The following is a 15,924-nucleotide window of genomic DNA, read 5'->3' as shown; positions in this document are numbered from 1 at the left end:
TTCAAAAGATTTATTCACATTCTTTTCTAGTTATAGAATTAAGAGTCTTTTACAGCATTAAAGTTTACTAATGCAGAAGCATGGGACTGAGAAAAACCTTAACTACCTCATGCAGTGCCTACCAAATAAATATTTGCTGAATAAATGAATGAGGTTGACCTCCTCAGCTGAAGGCAAGTCCACACTGAACTCCTATAGACGGATTTTATCAAGTTCTCTTATTTCCTTCCTAGCACATTCCACAGGCACTTACAAATCTAACCTTGAGCTCCATTACACCTATAGACATTTTGAGGAAAATTTTTGGCTCTCTTTTCTTGTTTTTCGGCTCGTCTCTTGTTTTGTAAAAAATCACTTTGAGTATTCTGCTTGGGCAGTTTAATATGATCAGTTGAAATCAGAAGATTTCAACAAATGCTTTTTAAATAAACAGATGGAAAATCAGGTCCTATTAAATCCTCTAAAGGGTTCTTACCAGGCTGTAGGTATTTAGCCCCGAGGGACAGTGGCAATTGTGGCTGACTACCATGACAGTGTTCACAGAAATTAGGCCAGTGGACTGTCCTGTGGCCATAACTGGTAGATTTACATCCCTCCATACTCACCCTCATATTTTAGCCACAAAGTATAGAATGGATGTGAAGGGGCTGGTTCCTAACTGCCCTCACAAGGTCAGGTTTCCTTATGATGGCCCATGAAGGATTCCTAGGTGTCAAGCCCAACCTACCAGTCCTAATCTCTTCTTGAAGGAGCCCCATGAGGGCCTTCCCACTGGGACTTTAACAAAAACATCTAGTCATCTGACCTACACAAAACACAGTTCTATTGTATTTTTAATACATAATATAGGCCTATTGCTTGCTTCCCTTGATTCAGATTTGACCCCTTTCTTAATGAAGTATTAAGAAAATTCTTTAATGTCACATTCATGTATTTGAACATGCTCATTCAACTATAATTATCTAGAGTGCCCTTTTCTTTCTGAATCTTAATCCAATTAGTCACTAAAACCTGTCAATCCTGTCTAGAGATTTCTCCAGTCTTCCCTACTCCATTCCAACTTTCAGCTCAACTCCAGCAATTAATACTGCTCATTTAAATTTATATTTATGTGTTTTTCTTCTGTTTTGTTTCCATGGAGTTTACAGGGGTTTTCAGAAAGAGTATGATAGAATAAGTACACAAAAAATAAAAAATTAGAGACAATCCAGTAAGTCAGAAAGTCTAATAAGCCATGAATTCATCAACTTACACAAATACACCTATCATCTGAGGAGATGGTAGAGTAGGAGAGCCCTAAGCTCACCTCATCCCACAAATACAACTAGTTAACAACCCAATCAGTGTAAATGACCCATGAAGTGACTGGAAAGCTGGCAGAACAAACTTCACAACTAAAGGCAGGGAAGAGGCCACAGCGAAGGTAAGAAGGACCAACACAGTCTGAGAGCAAAAGGAACCGTGCTGCCTGTAGTAGGGAGGGAGCTGGTGGCACTGAGAAGGGCAAAAAACAGATTTCACAACAGCAACCCATGCAATGCGAGGATGCATCTCTTCACTACTTGCCTTTGAATGTGAAATGGCCCAACTTCTCTCAGTTCTTAAAACCAGGACTTAAAGCCTAGAATTTTTAAAAATCCCCAGACTCTAACTTGCTTGCCCAAAGCCCCACCATGTCAAGCCACCCCAACACATTTCAGCAGACCCACCATTTTCCAATCATTCTTACTTCATCCCACTGTGGCACCCCCTTCCCCAGAAAGACCAGTACAAACTCTGCCAACACCCCATCTCTTGACCTGCGCTTCTGCAGGACCTCAGTTCCTGCAGGGGCAAGTCTCAATTCACAAGCCAACCACTGCACACCCTGCTGCCCACGACAGGCAGAGAGGGCCTCTGGAGACAACTGAAGGAAAAAGAAGCTAAGATTCAACAGCAGAGCACACACGACACACATAGGAGACAGTTTCTGAAGCACCAGGACCTGGGAAACAGGGAACACTATAAGGAAACAGAGCACTATAAGACCTCTCCTTAATAAGGTTACTATTATTAGGAGCAAAAGAAGTAACTAACTTTCCTAACACAGAGAAACAGACACAGAAATTCAGACAAAATGAGCAGACACAGCAATATTTTCCAAATGAAAGAAGAGGACGAAACCACAGCAAGAAACCAAACCAAAACAGATTTAAGTAACAGAACTAAAAGAGAATTTAAAGTACTGATCATAAAAATACAGGCTGAACTTGAGAGAGGAGTGGAAGACATCAGTGAGACCATGAACAGATAAAAAAGAACCAATCAGAGATCAAGAACACAGTAAGTGAAACTAAAAATACACTTGATGGAGTAAATAGCAGGCTGGATGAAGCAGAGAAATAATTTACGAACGTGGAAGAGTAATGGAACATAAATAACCAAATCCGAGCAAAGTAGAGGAAAGAGAATTATGCAAATTGAGAACAGTCTTAGGGAACTCTGTGACACCAAGCATAATAATATCTGCATTACAGGGATCTTGCATGAGAGTGAGGTAAAGGGGCAGAAAATTTATTTCAATAAATAATAGTTGCAAACTTACGTTACCTGAAGAAAGAAACCCATCCAGATCCAGGAGGCACAGAGATCCATGCCCCCACCCAAAAAAATTCAACCCAAGTACATCCACATCAAAACATATAGTAAGTAAAATGTAATTTTAAAGATTTTTTTTTAAGTACACTACAAAAAGTAGTGAAAGGAAAAAAAATTTAAAGCAGCTAAGGAAGAAAGTTACATTCAAAGGAAAACCCATAAGGCTATCAGGGGATTTTTCGGCAGAAACTTTGAGGCTATATTGATATCGTGGCAGAACACAGTGGCAGGATACATTCAATGTGTGGGAAGGGAAAAATCAGCAACCAAGAATCTTCTACCCAGGAAGTCTATCCCGAAAAAGAGAAAAAAAGAGTTACTCAGATAAAAGCTAAAGGAGTTCAAGACCATTAAACCAGCACTACAAGAAATATTAAAAGGGACTCCAGGTGAAAAGGAAGATCATAAGTTGGAGTATGAAAAGTAAACAATAAAGTAATAAAAATAACTTTTACTGTAAAAAAAAAACAGTCAAGGGATTCATAAAATAAAAGGATGTAGTGGGAGACAAACCATAAGAGACTTGTGATCTCAGGAAACAAACAGAGGGTTGCTGGAGGGGAGGGGAGTGGGGGAAAGGAGCAGCTGGGTGATGGACATTAGGGAGAGTATGTGTTGTGGTGAGTGCTGTATATTGTGTAAGACTGATGAATCACAGACCCATACCTCTCAAACAAATAATATATTATATATTTAAAAAAAAAAAAAAACCTCACTCAAGAAGAAATTGAAAATCTGGGGGGAGGGGGGAATGTATCCAGCACATAAAAACACTTAAAAACTCTCCCCTTGGGGCGCCTAGGTGGCTCAGTGGGTTAAGCCACTGCCTTCGGCTCAGGTCATGATCTCAGGGTCCTGGGATCAAGTCCCACATCGGGTTCTCTGCTCAGCAAGGAGCCTGCTTCCTCTTCCCCCTCTGCCTGCCTCACTGTCTACTTGTGATCTCTCTCTCTGTCAAATAAATAAATAAAATCTTTAAATAAAAAAAAAAACAAAACTCTCCCCTTGCCAGTAAAAGTATGCTTAACTAGTTATGCCCATTGCCATTCTGTTGAAGATTTGCATATTAACAACATCTGCCCCCCACCTCCCTCTCCAAGCAAACAAACAAAAAAAGGGGGGGATTTTTTGCTTTTAGGAACTCTATGCCCCAACCAAATACCAAGATTTTCTATAATGGCCATAGAAATGCAAAAAGGTCCCTCCCCAAAGCATTCAGAATTTGAAATGGCAGAAAGTTGTCTAAACATTCCATTGTGATTTATTCACTGATTGAGATTAAGATTCAGTGTTCTCAGTTTTTAGTCACAACATCACACCATATTACTCTCTGTGGGGATGATTTTCATAATCAGCACAACTTTGTTCTCTGCTTTTCCTTGTCTTCAGAGTGTTTTCTGACTTTTGATGGCAGTGTGGCTCACTGAAAACAACTGGTTAGCACCCCTTGGCCAAAGTCACCTGGATTCTCCTGGCCTACCTCTCCTCCCCTGGAAACAAGTAGCTGCTTGATGGACTTATAAGCAGTATAGGATATCATGTTAGCAATATCTCCCATGTTGCGTGGGCCTTCAGGGGTGATTTTAAAATTTCAAAATTTGCTGTCTGATGTATTTTACTTAATTCATGAATGTATAAATTAAACATTGCATTAATGGGGAAAAAGGATGTAAAATATTACACAATACACCTAAAACATAGGAAAAGAGGAGTAAAGAATGGATTTAAACTTAGGTGACCATCAACTTCGTATAGACTGCTATACACAGATGTTAAACACACACCTAATGGTAACCACAAATCAGAAACAGGTAATATGTATGCAAAGAAAAAAGGGAAAGGGACCCAAGTGTATCACCAAAGAAAGCCAACAAACCATGAAATACAGCAAGAGAAGGATCAGAGAAAATCTGTAGAAACAACCACAAAACGAGTAACAAAATGGCAACAAATACTATCAGTAATTATTTTGAACACGAATGAACTAAATGCTCCAAACAAAAGGCAAAAAGTGACATAGTGGATAAAAAATAAGAATCATCTACCAGCCACCTATTAAAAAACTCATTTCAGGCTTAAACACACATGCAGACTGACAGGGAGGAGATGAAGAAACATTTATCATGCAAATAGATGCCAAAAGAAAGCCAGGGAAGTAATACTTGTATCCAACAATACAGACTTCAAAACAGAGACTATAACAGAGACAAAGAAGGGCACTATATAATAATTAAGGGGACTATCCAACAAAGACATAACAATTATAATATTTATGCACCCAAAAGGGAGTGCCCAAATACATAAAATAATTATGAACATAAAGGAAATAATCAATAGTAATAGGGGACTTCAACACCACACTGACATCAATGGACAGATAATCCAAAAATAAGGAAAGAGTGGCTTTTAATGACCCACTGAAGCAGATGAAATTAACATATTCAGAACATTCCATCCTAAAACAGAACACACAAACTTTTCAAGAGAACATGGAACATTCTCCAGAATAGATCACATATTAGGCTTTAAAACAAGCCTCAACAAACACAGAAAGATTGAAGTTATAATATGCATCTTCTCAGACAATACTATGGAACTGGTAAACAACCACAAGAAAAAAATCTGGCAAGACCACAAACACATAGAGATTAAATAACATGTTACACAACAATGAATGGGTCAACCAGGAAATAAAGAAATTAAAAAGTAGATGACAACAAATGAAAATGAAAACAAAATGATCCAAAATCTTTAAGATGCAGCAAAAGCTGTTCTAACAGGGAAGGTTCTAGTAATACAGGCCTACCCCAAGAAGCAAGAGAAATCTCAAAAAAACCTACCTTACACCTAAAGGACCTAGAAGAAGAACAAACAAAACCTAAATCTAGCAAAAGGAAATAAAGACAGGAGAAGAAATAAATACTATAGAAACTTTAAAAAAATAAATAAATAAAATAAAATAATAAAATGCATTAATGAAACCAGGAGCTGGTTCTTTGGAAAAAAATAAAATAAACAAAATAAACCTTTAGCAAGACTCACTGAAGATTAAAAAACAAAACAAAAAGAACCCTAACAAAATCACTAATGAAAGAGGAGAAATAATACCAAAGAAATACAAGTAATTTTAAAAGATTATAAAAACTGATATGCCAACAAATTGAACAACTTAGAACAAACGGATCAGTTCTTAGAAACATATAACCTCCCAAAACTAAAGCAGGAATAGAAATTTTGAAGCAACCAACCACCAGCAATGGAAGTTAACCATTATCAAAAAAACTCCCAAATGGAAGTCCAGAACCAGATGGCTTCACAGGCAAATTCTACTTTATACCTATTCTTCTCAAAGTATTTCAAAAAAATCCAAGAGGAAGGAATACTTCCAAATTCATTCTATGAGGCCATTATCACCCTGATACCAAAACCAGATATAGACACCATGAATACAGTACAGGGCAGTATCTCTCATGAATATAGATGCAAAAACCCTCAAAATACTAGCAAACAAAATCCAACAATGTATTTTTAAAAATCATACACCATTATCAAGTGGGGTTTATGTCTGGGATGCAAGAGTGGTTTGATATTCAACACAGTATTGGAAGTCCTAGCCACAGCTTTAGATCTAGGAATAACTTAACTAAAGAGGTGAATGACCTGTACTCTGAAAAAACACTAGTGAAAAAAATTCAAGAGGACACAAAGAAATGGAAAGACATTCCGTGTTCATGGATTGGAAGAACAAATACTGTTAAAATGTCTAGATTACCCAAAGCCATCTACAGATTTAATGCAATCCCTATCAAAATATCAACAGCATCTTTCACAGACCTAGAACAATCCTCAAATTCATATGGAACTGAAAAAGACCCCAAATAGTCAAAGCATCTTGAAAAACAAAACTGGAGGTATCACAATTCCAGACTTCAAGTTATATTACAAAGTGGTAGTAATTAAGGGTATGGGGGCACCTGGCTGGCTCAACTGCTGGAGCATGTGACTCTTAATGTTGGGGTTATAAGTGTGAGCTCCATGCTGGGTGTACAAATTTCTTAAAAAAATAAAATTTAAAAAAAAAAATAAAGGAATAAAAAAAAACAGTATAGTTGTGGCATAAAAACACGCATAGATCAATAAAATAGAACAAAATATCCAAAAATAAACCTGCAATTCCATGGTCAATTAATCTTTGACAAAGGAGGAATGAATATACAATGGGCAAAAGACAGTCTCTTCAACAAATGATGTTGGGAATGCTGAAGAATGAAACTGGACCACTTTCACCATACACAAAAATTAACTTAAAATAGATTAAAGACCTAATGTGAGATCTGAAACCACAAAAGTCCTTGAACAGAGTACAGGCAGTAATCTGACAATGGCCATGGCAACACTATTCTACTTATATCTGCTGAGTTGAGGGACTACATCAAAATAAAAGTGTCTACACAGAAGCAACCAAACCTAAAAGTTGCAGCTCAGTTAACAGTCCACCTCTTGATTTCAGCTCAGGTCATGATCTCACAGTCCTGGGATCGAGGCCCAAGTTGACTCTGGGCTGGGTGTGGAGCCTGCTTAATATTCTTTCTCCCCGGGGCGCCTGGGTGGCTCAGTGAATTAAAGCCTCTGCCTTCGGCTCAGGTCATGATCCCAGGGTCCTGGGATGGAGCCCCACATTGGGCTCTCTGCTCAGCGGGGAGCCTGCTTCCCTTTCTCTCTCTCTGCCTGCCTCTCTGCCTACTTGTGATCTCTGTCAAATAAATAAAATCTTTAAAAAAAAAAAATTCTCTCTCCCCCTCTCCTCTTCCCCTCCTAAGTAAATTAAACAAAAAAACAGAAATCAACCTACAGAAAGGGAGAAGATATTTGCAAAGGACATAACCAATAGAAGAGTTAGTATCCAAAACATATAAAGAACTTCTAAAATTCAACACCCAAAAAACAAATAACCCAATTGAAAAATGCAAAGACATGAACACACATTTCTTCAAGGAAGACACAAATGTCCAAGAGACACACGAAAAGATGCTCAGCATTATTCATCATCTGCAAAATGCAAATCAAAACCACAAGATATCACCTCACACCTGTCAGAATGGTTAAAATTAGTAACACAAGAAACATCAAGTGCTGACTAGGAGGTAGAGAAAAAGAAGCCTCATACACTGCTGGTGGGAATGCAAACTGGGGCAGATACTGTGGAAAACACTATGAAGGTTCCTCAAAAGTAAAAATAAAATTACACCATGATCCAGTTATCACACCACTGCTATTTACCTTTAAAAAAGACAAAAAAAAAAAAAAGAAAACCCAAAAAACAAAAACAAGAACACTAATTCAAAGGGATATATGCACCCCTATGTCTACCGCAGCATTCTTTACAATAGCCAAATTATGAAAGCAGTCTGATGAACTGGTACACACACACACACACATACACACACACACACATACGCACTGATATTAACCAGCCATAAAAAAGAATGAAATCATATTTTGCTAAAAACATGGACAGAGCTAAAGAGTGAAATATATTTCTAAGTGACATATGTTAAAGAAAGGCAAATACCATATGATTTCACTCATAAGTGGAATGTAAAGGGTGCCTGGGTGGCTCAGTTGGTTAAAGCCTCTGTCTTTGGCTCAGGTCATGATCCCAGGGTCCTGGGATCGAGCCCCGCATTGGGCTCCCTGCTCAGCAGAGAGCCTGCTTCTCCCTCTCCCTCTGCCTGCTGCTCTGCCTCTTGTGCTCTCTCTCCATCTCTCTAATAAACAAATAACATCTTAAAAAAATAAATAAGTAGAATGTAAGAAACAAGCAAAAAGAAAAAAGAGAAGGGCAAAACAAGAACAGACTCAACTATAGAGAACAAACTGATGGTTACCTGAGAGGAGGTGGGTTGGAGAATAAGTGAAACAGGTCATGGGTATTAAAGAGTACACCTGTGGGGATCCTGGGTGGCTCAGTGGATTAAAGCCTCTGCCTTCAGCTCAAGTCATGATCTCAGGGTCCTGGGATCAAGCCCCACATCGGACTCTCTGCTCAGCAGGGAGCCTGCCTCCCCCTCCCTCTGCCTACTTGTGATCTCTGTCAAATAAATAAATAAAATCTTTAAAAAAATAATAATTTAAAAAAATAGTAAAATTAACTTGTAATGAAAAAAATGGATTTAAAAAACCAAACAAAAAAATATATACAGAATTATAGAATTATTACTTTGTATACCTGAAGGTAATATGTCAATTATGCCTCAATTTAAAAACACAGACTAAACCAAACAAAATCAACACACACACACACACACTCATTCCATGAAGTCTAAGTTGCTAAAATTGGACTTGCACTGATTTTCCAAGTGTCAAGAAAGCAACCCAACTCAACCACAAAAATCAGAGTTTACTTAAGACAAACACATATAAATCAATAAAACAGATTTCTAATTCATCTGATGTTACCACACTTATGTTGACTAATGCACATTAGCCAAACCAAACTAAAGGAGACAAACCGGAAATAGAAGGCCAACATGTTATTATACAATGATACACATTACTATCAAAAATCTGCAGTGCTTTTTTATTAGTGGGACAGCCCATTTTCTTCCATTAGATTTATATGGACTGCCAGTTTATTATAATGTTTTGATGTGCACTGAACTGGTATCAAGGAATAACTCCTCCTGGGCAGTGTTCTCCTATCTCAGGAAACAAGTAACCTCACCAACTATAGAGAGGGGCTATGAGAGACCTTGTTCAAATGTATCAGCAGAGGAACTCCCACTCCCAGCCCACCTCCACCATGAATCTTAAGCAGCAAAAGCCCAAGTTTGCCTCATTAGCTCGCTTTTCTTAGAGTTGTCATTTTATTCATTCCGCTATAGTTAGGTTAACTCACCACTCTGAATGAGAGTTTCTTTCTTTAATTATTTGAAAACAGAAGTAAGATTGCCGGGAGGAATTTTTACTTTCTACCTAAGACCTGGGAATACATTTTTTAGATAGTAAAATAATTGAGAAGATCAACTTTGAGTATATTTTACAATTTAACTGTCAGAGCTTTAGGCCTCCAACACCATTGTCACCTAAGTTTTCTTAAACCATAATTCTTTCAGAAACTCTGCTCACAAATCAATAGTTATATAAGGGCGTAGGACTCTTGACCTCAGATTCTTGTTAGTACAATGGGGGTAAAAAGAGTTCTTTTCAGTGACTGAAGAACAGGGACTTTAATATATACCATGTTGTTTGAGAAGAAACTCCCTTGAGCTAACCTTAGACGCTAAGGATCTTACCATTCCACATAGGAATCTTGCTCTTAATTCCTCTATGGCCATGGAAGCCCTTACTCAGCCATTAGCTGTGCGGAGTCAGAGAATAAACCTCCATGATTTTGACAGCAATCTAGGAGTTTAAATGCTTCTTTCAAAGGTTTCAACCAGTTGAGTTTTTGGGTTTGGGGGCTTTTTTTAGCTGTCCACCTCACCTTCAGAAGAATCCTGTACCCCTAATTCCTGAACCTTTCCAAGATCCTGGGATTTCAACCAACATGCTTCTTCGGGACTGTTCCCACTTTCTTAGGACTAGTCAATCTGATGGATTACCATGCTATTCTTCTAACATTTTGTTGTCATCTTTTATTGACTCCAGCACCTCTTACATTCATTTTCCCTTGTGTAGTCTTTTTGGGTGGGAAAATGCAAGAGTGGAAATAATGCCATCTAAACAAGTATTTAACTAAAACCAAGACTAGCTACATTTCTTCACATTTCTCCATCCCAATTGAAGAACTGTGGACCGGTTCCATAGTGTAATGGTTAGCACTCTGGACTCTGAAGAACTGTGGACCAAACTTCAGAGGCAAAAGCTCTTATACACTGTAATTTTACACTGGCTCAAAATTCTGAAAGACAGATCACACCATAAGGGTCATTTTTCAATCACTATCTTTCTTAGTCAAGATTAAGGAAGAAATAAAGATAACTCACAACAACCTCTGTTGGTGAGATGGCAAAAGTTTGAGAAAGGAAAATCTTAATTTACAAAGGACAAAGGAGATTTGAAATGAAATTCTACACAACCCATACTCACAGCGCAGACACCGTCCTAAAATGACACACAGTGGTGATACCCAATTACAGCTTTTCTTATTTGGGACAATGAGAGCTGTTCTTCCCCCACAGTAATGGTAAACACGCATAATTTCACCAAAGAGTAAAAGGCAAGAATTTTACAACATTTTATGCTTCCATTTCCTTTCCTTATTTGAACCTGGATAATTCAGGGGGATTAAATAACCCAGGGTTTTTAGCACCATGCTCTAGGAAGTCTATTAGCAGTCAAGAGAATGCCCTTCATTTAGGAAATGGCTCAGAAGCACCCAATCCTAAACCCCTGTAATGCAATTTTTCCAAGAACTTCCTGAAACACAACCCAAATATAATCATTTCTTAAGTTCAGGCATTGTAACAGTGACCAAAAAAACGCCCCGGAGTACTTCAAAATGGAGATTTAAGCAGTTGCTATTAGAATTGTATTACTCCTGTTACTAATAGAAAACCCATATTCCCCATCTTCCATAAATAAGGCCTTTCTAGAAAATTCTTTTACTTTTATAGATTTTTGCAGTAACCACCTATGTCAGGCTCCCTCAGAAGATGCGAACATGCTAATAATGCTAATTTCCTTCACAGGAAGGAAAATTAAATGTAAAAAACACTGTATTTCGCTATACCTGGTAATTCAGCAGTTAGAGTCTGAGGGCCAGATTCCATTGTGTCCCGTAATACCACCTACATAATGAGCTATGTTGTCACAAGGTCTAGGATCCAATCCTGTAGTTACATGATGCATACGTAGAGAAAAGGTAGACTACAGAATGGGGAAGCATCTGGAGCTGTTTCAGGGTTTGCCTGGGTTTCAGATGGAACCACAGGCCTGATTACTTGAATCAAGGGTGATTAGGACTCTTCATGCTTCCTTTTTCCAAACGCCAACATTCAGGAAGATAACCATACACAAAGCAACTCAGGCCCTTGGGCTTCTGTGGTGCCTACAGCATGGTGGGGCAGGGAGATCTTTTCTGGAAAATGGGCTACTGTACTTTGATTAGTAGCAACTTAACAGCTTAGACTTCATCAAAGCCACCTCCAAATGATATGCTAAAAGAGGTCATTTCTCTTGAGCTACAAAGGTTATTTCATTTCAAGGTTTAACATCCTATCACAACACACTGGCTTCAAGATGTCTCAGCACCTTTTCTAGCACGTCTGTCGACCTTGGAAACTGCCCTATTTCTACCCCTCCAGTCTCACCGCACGCTCAGTCATACTACTGGGTGTTAAAACATAAGTAACATGCCCCCTTTTCACCTCACTGAGGCTCCCCTAATCCTCGCTACCCCCATTCCCTCCCCATTTCCCCTACAAGTCAGTGCATTTTGTAACAGTATAGGGCATATCCTGGCCTTAACTTCAGAATCTCGCTCCCTTAAATCCACATACACCATTGAAAAGCTTGGATTAAATTCTGCCCCTCGGCCCACCTTCAACACTTCGTAACCAACACAGGGCCCTAAGAGATCCTCAGCTGGTGTTTACCCATGAATGGATAAAGCAAACAAAGTTTCGTCTACATGTAGAAGTAAAACTCCAATTCACGCATGCACGGAGTGCTTGAGAGAGAAAGAGGCAAACAGGCAGGAGAGACTCCGCAAAGGGCTTGTCGTTAGGCCACACTGCGGCTACTATCAAAACTAAATGCCTCTTAGTCCCAGTCCACGCTCTCCTTAGTCCAGCTCCACGAGCCGGGCTCCCCCCACCCGCTCCGCCAACGACTGCCACGGCCCAGAAAGGGCTCTGCGGGGCAGCCCCGCTTGTTTGCGGGTCTGTTCGAGGGGCAGAGACTCCCATCTCTGAAGTGCAAGCGAGCACGGAGCCCGCGTCGGCGGGACAGAGCCGGTGGAGTCGGCCCCGCAGTCCGCCGAGAGAAGGCGCCAGCGCGAAGGCACCACGAGGGGCAGATGTCGGGGGCCGCCCTAGGCGGGCCAGGAGGGAGCGGGAGGCCGGGCCGGGAACCGGGGGCGCGCCTGGCGCCGCATTACCTCTCCAAGGCCTGCAGGGTGTAGCTGATGAGCGGCCTCTCCAGGATGGGACAGAACTGCTTCGGGGTGGGGACGCCCATCCTCTCCCCGCTTCCCCCCGCCGGCAACACTGCAGCCACGCTGGGAACGCGGCGCCCTGGCTCGGCCCGGGCCTCGGCTGGGTTTAGCGAAGAAGCCGCCGCCGCCGCGACGCGGGAGTCGCCGGGACAAGGCCCCGGTGCGGCGGGCCTGGGCTCCATGGCGGCGGGCGGCGCGGAAGGCCTGGCTGGACCTGGGCCAAAGCGCCCGGCGAGTGCTCGGGCCCGCGGCTGGGCTAAGCGGTAGAAGGGGGAAGAGCGGGTGAGAGGGGACGGCGCCCAAGTACGGAGAGCGGTGAGAGCGGAGGGAACAGCGAGGCCAGGCCGCGGCGTGTCCGAAGGGGACGCTCCAGCCGCCAGGCTCCTTCTGGTCGCGTTCGCGGCCTCTGATCCGAGCCCAGCGCCCCCGGCAGGCCTGAGTTCCGCGCCTCCTCGCTCCTCGGGCGGGCCCCACAGTCGCCTCAGGGGCAAGCCTCAGCCCTCGGTACACACCAGCGGGTCCCTGGAAACTTCACAGCTATGCGTAGGCTGTAGAGGTCGGGACGCCCTCCAGCCCCTGTCCCCTTAAAGACGTTTGCATTCAAGTCACGGGATGGGACAGAGAAATTTCTACCTTTGCTTAAGCTCGTGAGGCTTCCTGGGTCCACCTCAGGAAAGACAGGTGGATGGACAAATGTTATTATGAACCACATCTACTTAAACCCAGACGGCCGCGGGTCACAAATTTGTCTGCAAACTGGAACTATCTGGGGAGGTCAGAAAGTGCTGACGCCTAGGTCCCACCCTCAGAGACTGGGATTTAATTAGTCCGCGGTGTGGCCGGAGTGTTAGAATGTTTTTCAAGATCCCCAGCTAATTCTAATGGGCTCACAGAGTCAAAGCAATGATACCAAAAATCGCTGAACAAGCCCACACACATGGGCTCATTTAATCCCCAGAAGAACCCTACTATTACTGGGGTTTTGTTTGTTTTGGTTTTGTTTTTTACGAGAAAGATAAAGGTGGTAGTATTGAAATAACTTGTGTAAAATTGCACACGTAATGGCAGAGCTGCCTTCAGGCCCTTGCACGCGGAGTTCAGGGATTCCAGGCCTGGAGCATATATGCCCTTATTGAGTGCTGTCCTTGCTGGTCGTGTTTACCAGAAAAATCTAGTTGAGTATTTGTAATGTCAGAGCCCATTGTTTTAGGTCCCTGGAATGTAAACTCCATGAGAGTAGGATACTTACTTTTTTGGTTTGGGTTTTGTGCTCAGCTCCTGGAATTTAAAAAAAAAAAAAAAAGTTTAATAAATATGTATTGAATGAGCTGATTGAGTCAGTTTATCATAATTGAAATATATTTATTTTTGAATATTTGCTAATTTAATCTTCACCTATAAAGTTAATGTAAGGTTGTTAAAAAAAAAAGGAATCTTTTAAGTGCTGAAAATATTATCAGGTTGTAATATTCCAACACAGTATTTTTACCCATTTTCCCCAGTTTCGGTTAAAGCAAACAAAATTACAATATAATTTTTCTTTTATTTATCAGTGACCGAACATGGATTTTTTTTTAAGATTTTATTTATTTCTTTGACAGAGAGAGAGATCACAAGTAGGCAGAGAGGTAGGAAGAGGGGGAAGCAGGCTCCCCGCTGAGCAGAGAGCCCAATGCTGGGCTGGATCCCAGGACCCTGAGATCATGACCTGAGCGGAAAGCAGAGGTTCAACCCACTGAGCCACCCAGGCGCCCCTGAACATGTTTTTAATACATTCAGTACACTTGTATTTTCAGTACACAAGTTTCAATATAGAAGTACTTTCAATAAAAAGTAACAAGAAAGTACTTTTATTATAACTAGTGTTTAGCTCCATTATAATTGCAGTTTATCATAGCACTGACTCTTAACTGAAAAATAAGCTTCATAATACACTTAACTTGGTAGCACCACCACCACACCTGTGTCTGGCTTATACTAGACACTCAAGGCCTGTTGACGAACTGAATGGGTAAATGAATAAAGGAATCTATACAGAGGAGGAAATGCAAATCAAATAATTGTCTCTATTAATATTAATTTTAGCTTCCCTTCTTAATCTAATAGTGGCATTAAAAGCTATTTTTCTTTTTTTTAAAGATTCATTTATTTATTGGAGAGAGGGAGAGAGAGAGAAATCACAGAGGGAGAGAGGGAGAAGCAAACTCCCCGCTGAGCAGGGAGCCCAATGTGGGGCTCCATCCCAGAACCCTGGGATTATGACCTGAGCCGAAGGCAGACACCTAACCAAATGAGCCATCCAGGCATCCCTATTTTTCCTTAATCTTCAGAAAAAAAAAAGCAAGCATAGTAATAAAAGTCTTATATCAATTGCTATGTATTATAAATAATTAAATCTTTACAAATTTTTGGAAGAATCATGTTTTATTGATTTAACTTTGTTTTAGAGAAATATATAAATTTTGCTCTGTTCACTATGAATCTTAGATCTTTTATACTGTATGTTAACAGTATTTAACAGACTTGTATTGAAAATAAAGGAAAGACTGTTCTTTGTCTATCACGGTATCAGAAGCAACATTTTTTCCTCTATCTTTTTATACAGATATAAAAAATTAGTTCCCTATTATGTATACTTTGGTTAAAAAAGAAAAGGTAGTTTCTATGTAGTCCTATACCAGGTTGTAACAGCCACATTATGAACTTATCTTCTCTGCAACAAGTAGCTAAAAGTGCCTACCTTGGAAAGTGAGAACCTCTGTGACCCATTGGTAATAACCACTTTACGGTAAACAATGGTCAGCTGATAAGTTTAGAGAAAATAAACCCCAACCATCACAATGCAGAGCACAGAAAGGGGAAAATTCTTCTAGTCGTTTTCGGTCTGGGCGTCTATGGTAGGTAAAATAATGCTTTCCCAAACTTGCCCATGTTCTAATCCCTGAAACCTGTGAATATGTTACCCAACCTTATAAAAGGAACATTCCAGCTGTAATTAAATGAAAGCCTTTCAGATGTGGAGTGTATCCTGGGTGATCCAGGTGTGCCCAATATAATCAGAAGTGTCCTTATAAGAGAGTGGTCAGAATCAGAGAAACAAGTGTGAGGACTGAACTGAGCTGTAGGTC

General features: G+C 40.5%; 1 protein-coding gene across 2 annotated transcripts in view; it reads right to left on the bottom strand.

Annotated features, from left to right (window-relative positions):
* CRPPA (CDP-L-ribitol pyrophosphorylase A) overlaps window positions 1-13,653 on the bottom strand; it is a 289,217-nt gene extending 275,564 nt beyond the window's left edge. Inside the window, exon 1 of one of the 2 annotated variants that reach the window (XM_032873929.1) lies at window positions 13,430-13,653. Coding sequence is in view for 1 of the 2 variants with exons in the window: in XM_032873920.1 (XP_032729811.1) it covers window positions 12,740-12,978 (239 nt within the window). In the remaining variant the exon portion in view is untranslated. Of the gene's footprint in view, window positions 1-12,739; window positions 13,006-13,429 lie in introns of those variants that run through there. The other variant, XM_032873920.1, reaches the window with a different exon arrangement.
* Between the last annotated feature and the right edge of the window lie 2,271 nt (window positions 13,654-15,924).

Source organism: Lontra canadensis, unplaced genomic scaffold (assembly GCF_010015895.1).
Source record: "Lontra canadensis isolate GAN:19392208 unplaced genomic scaffold, GSC_riverotter_1.0 scaffold2, whole genome shotgun sequence".
In the NCBI taxonomy this organism is placed as follows: domain Eukaryota; kingdom Metazoa; phylum Chordata; class Mammalia; order Carnivora; family Mustelidae; genus Lontra; species Lontra canadensis.
The sequence above is the reverse complement of the archived record's forward strand: the minus strand, read 5'-3'. Positions and strand labels throughout refer to the sequence as shown.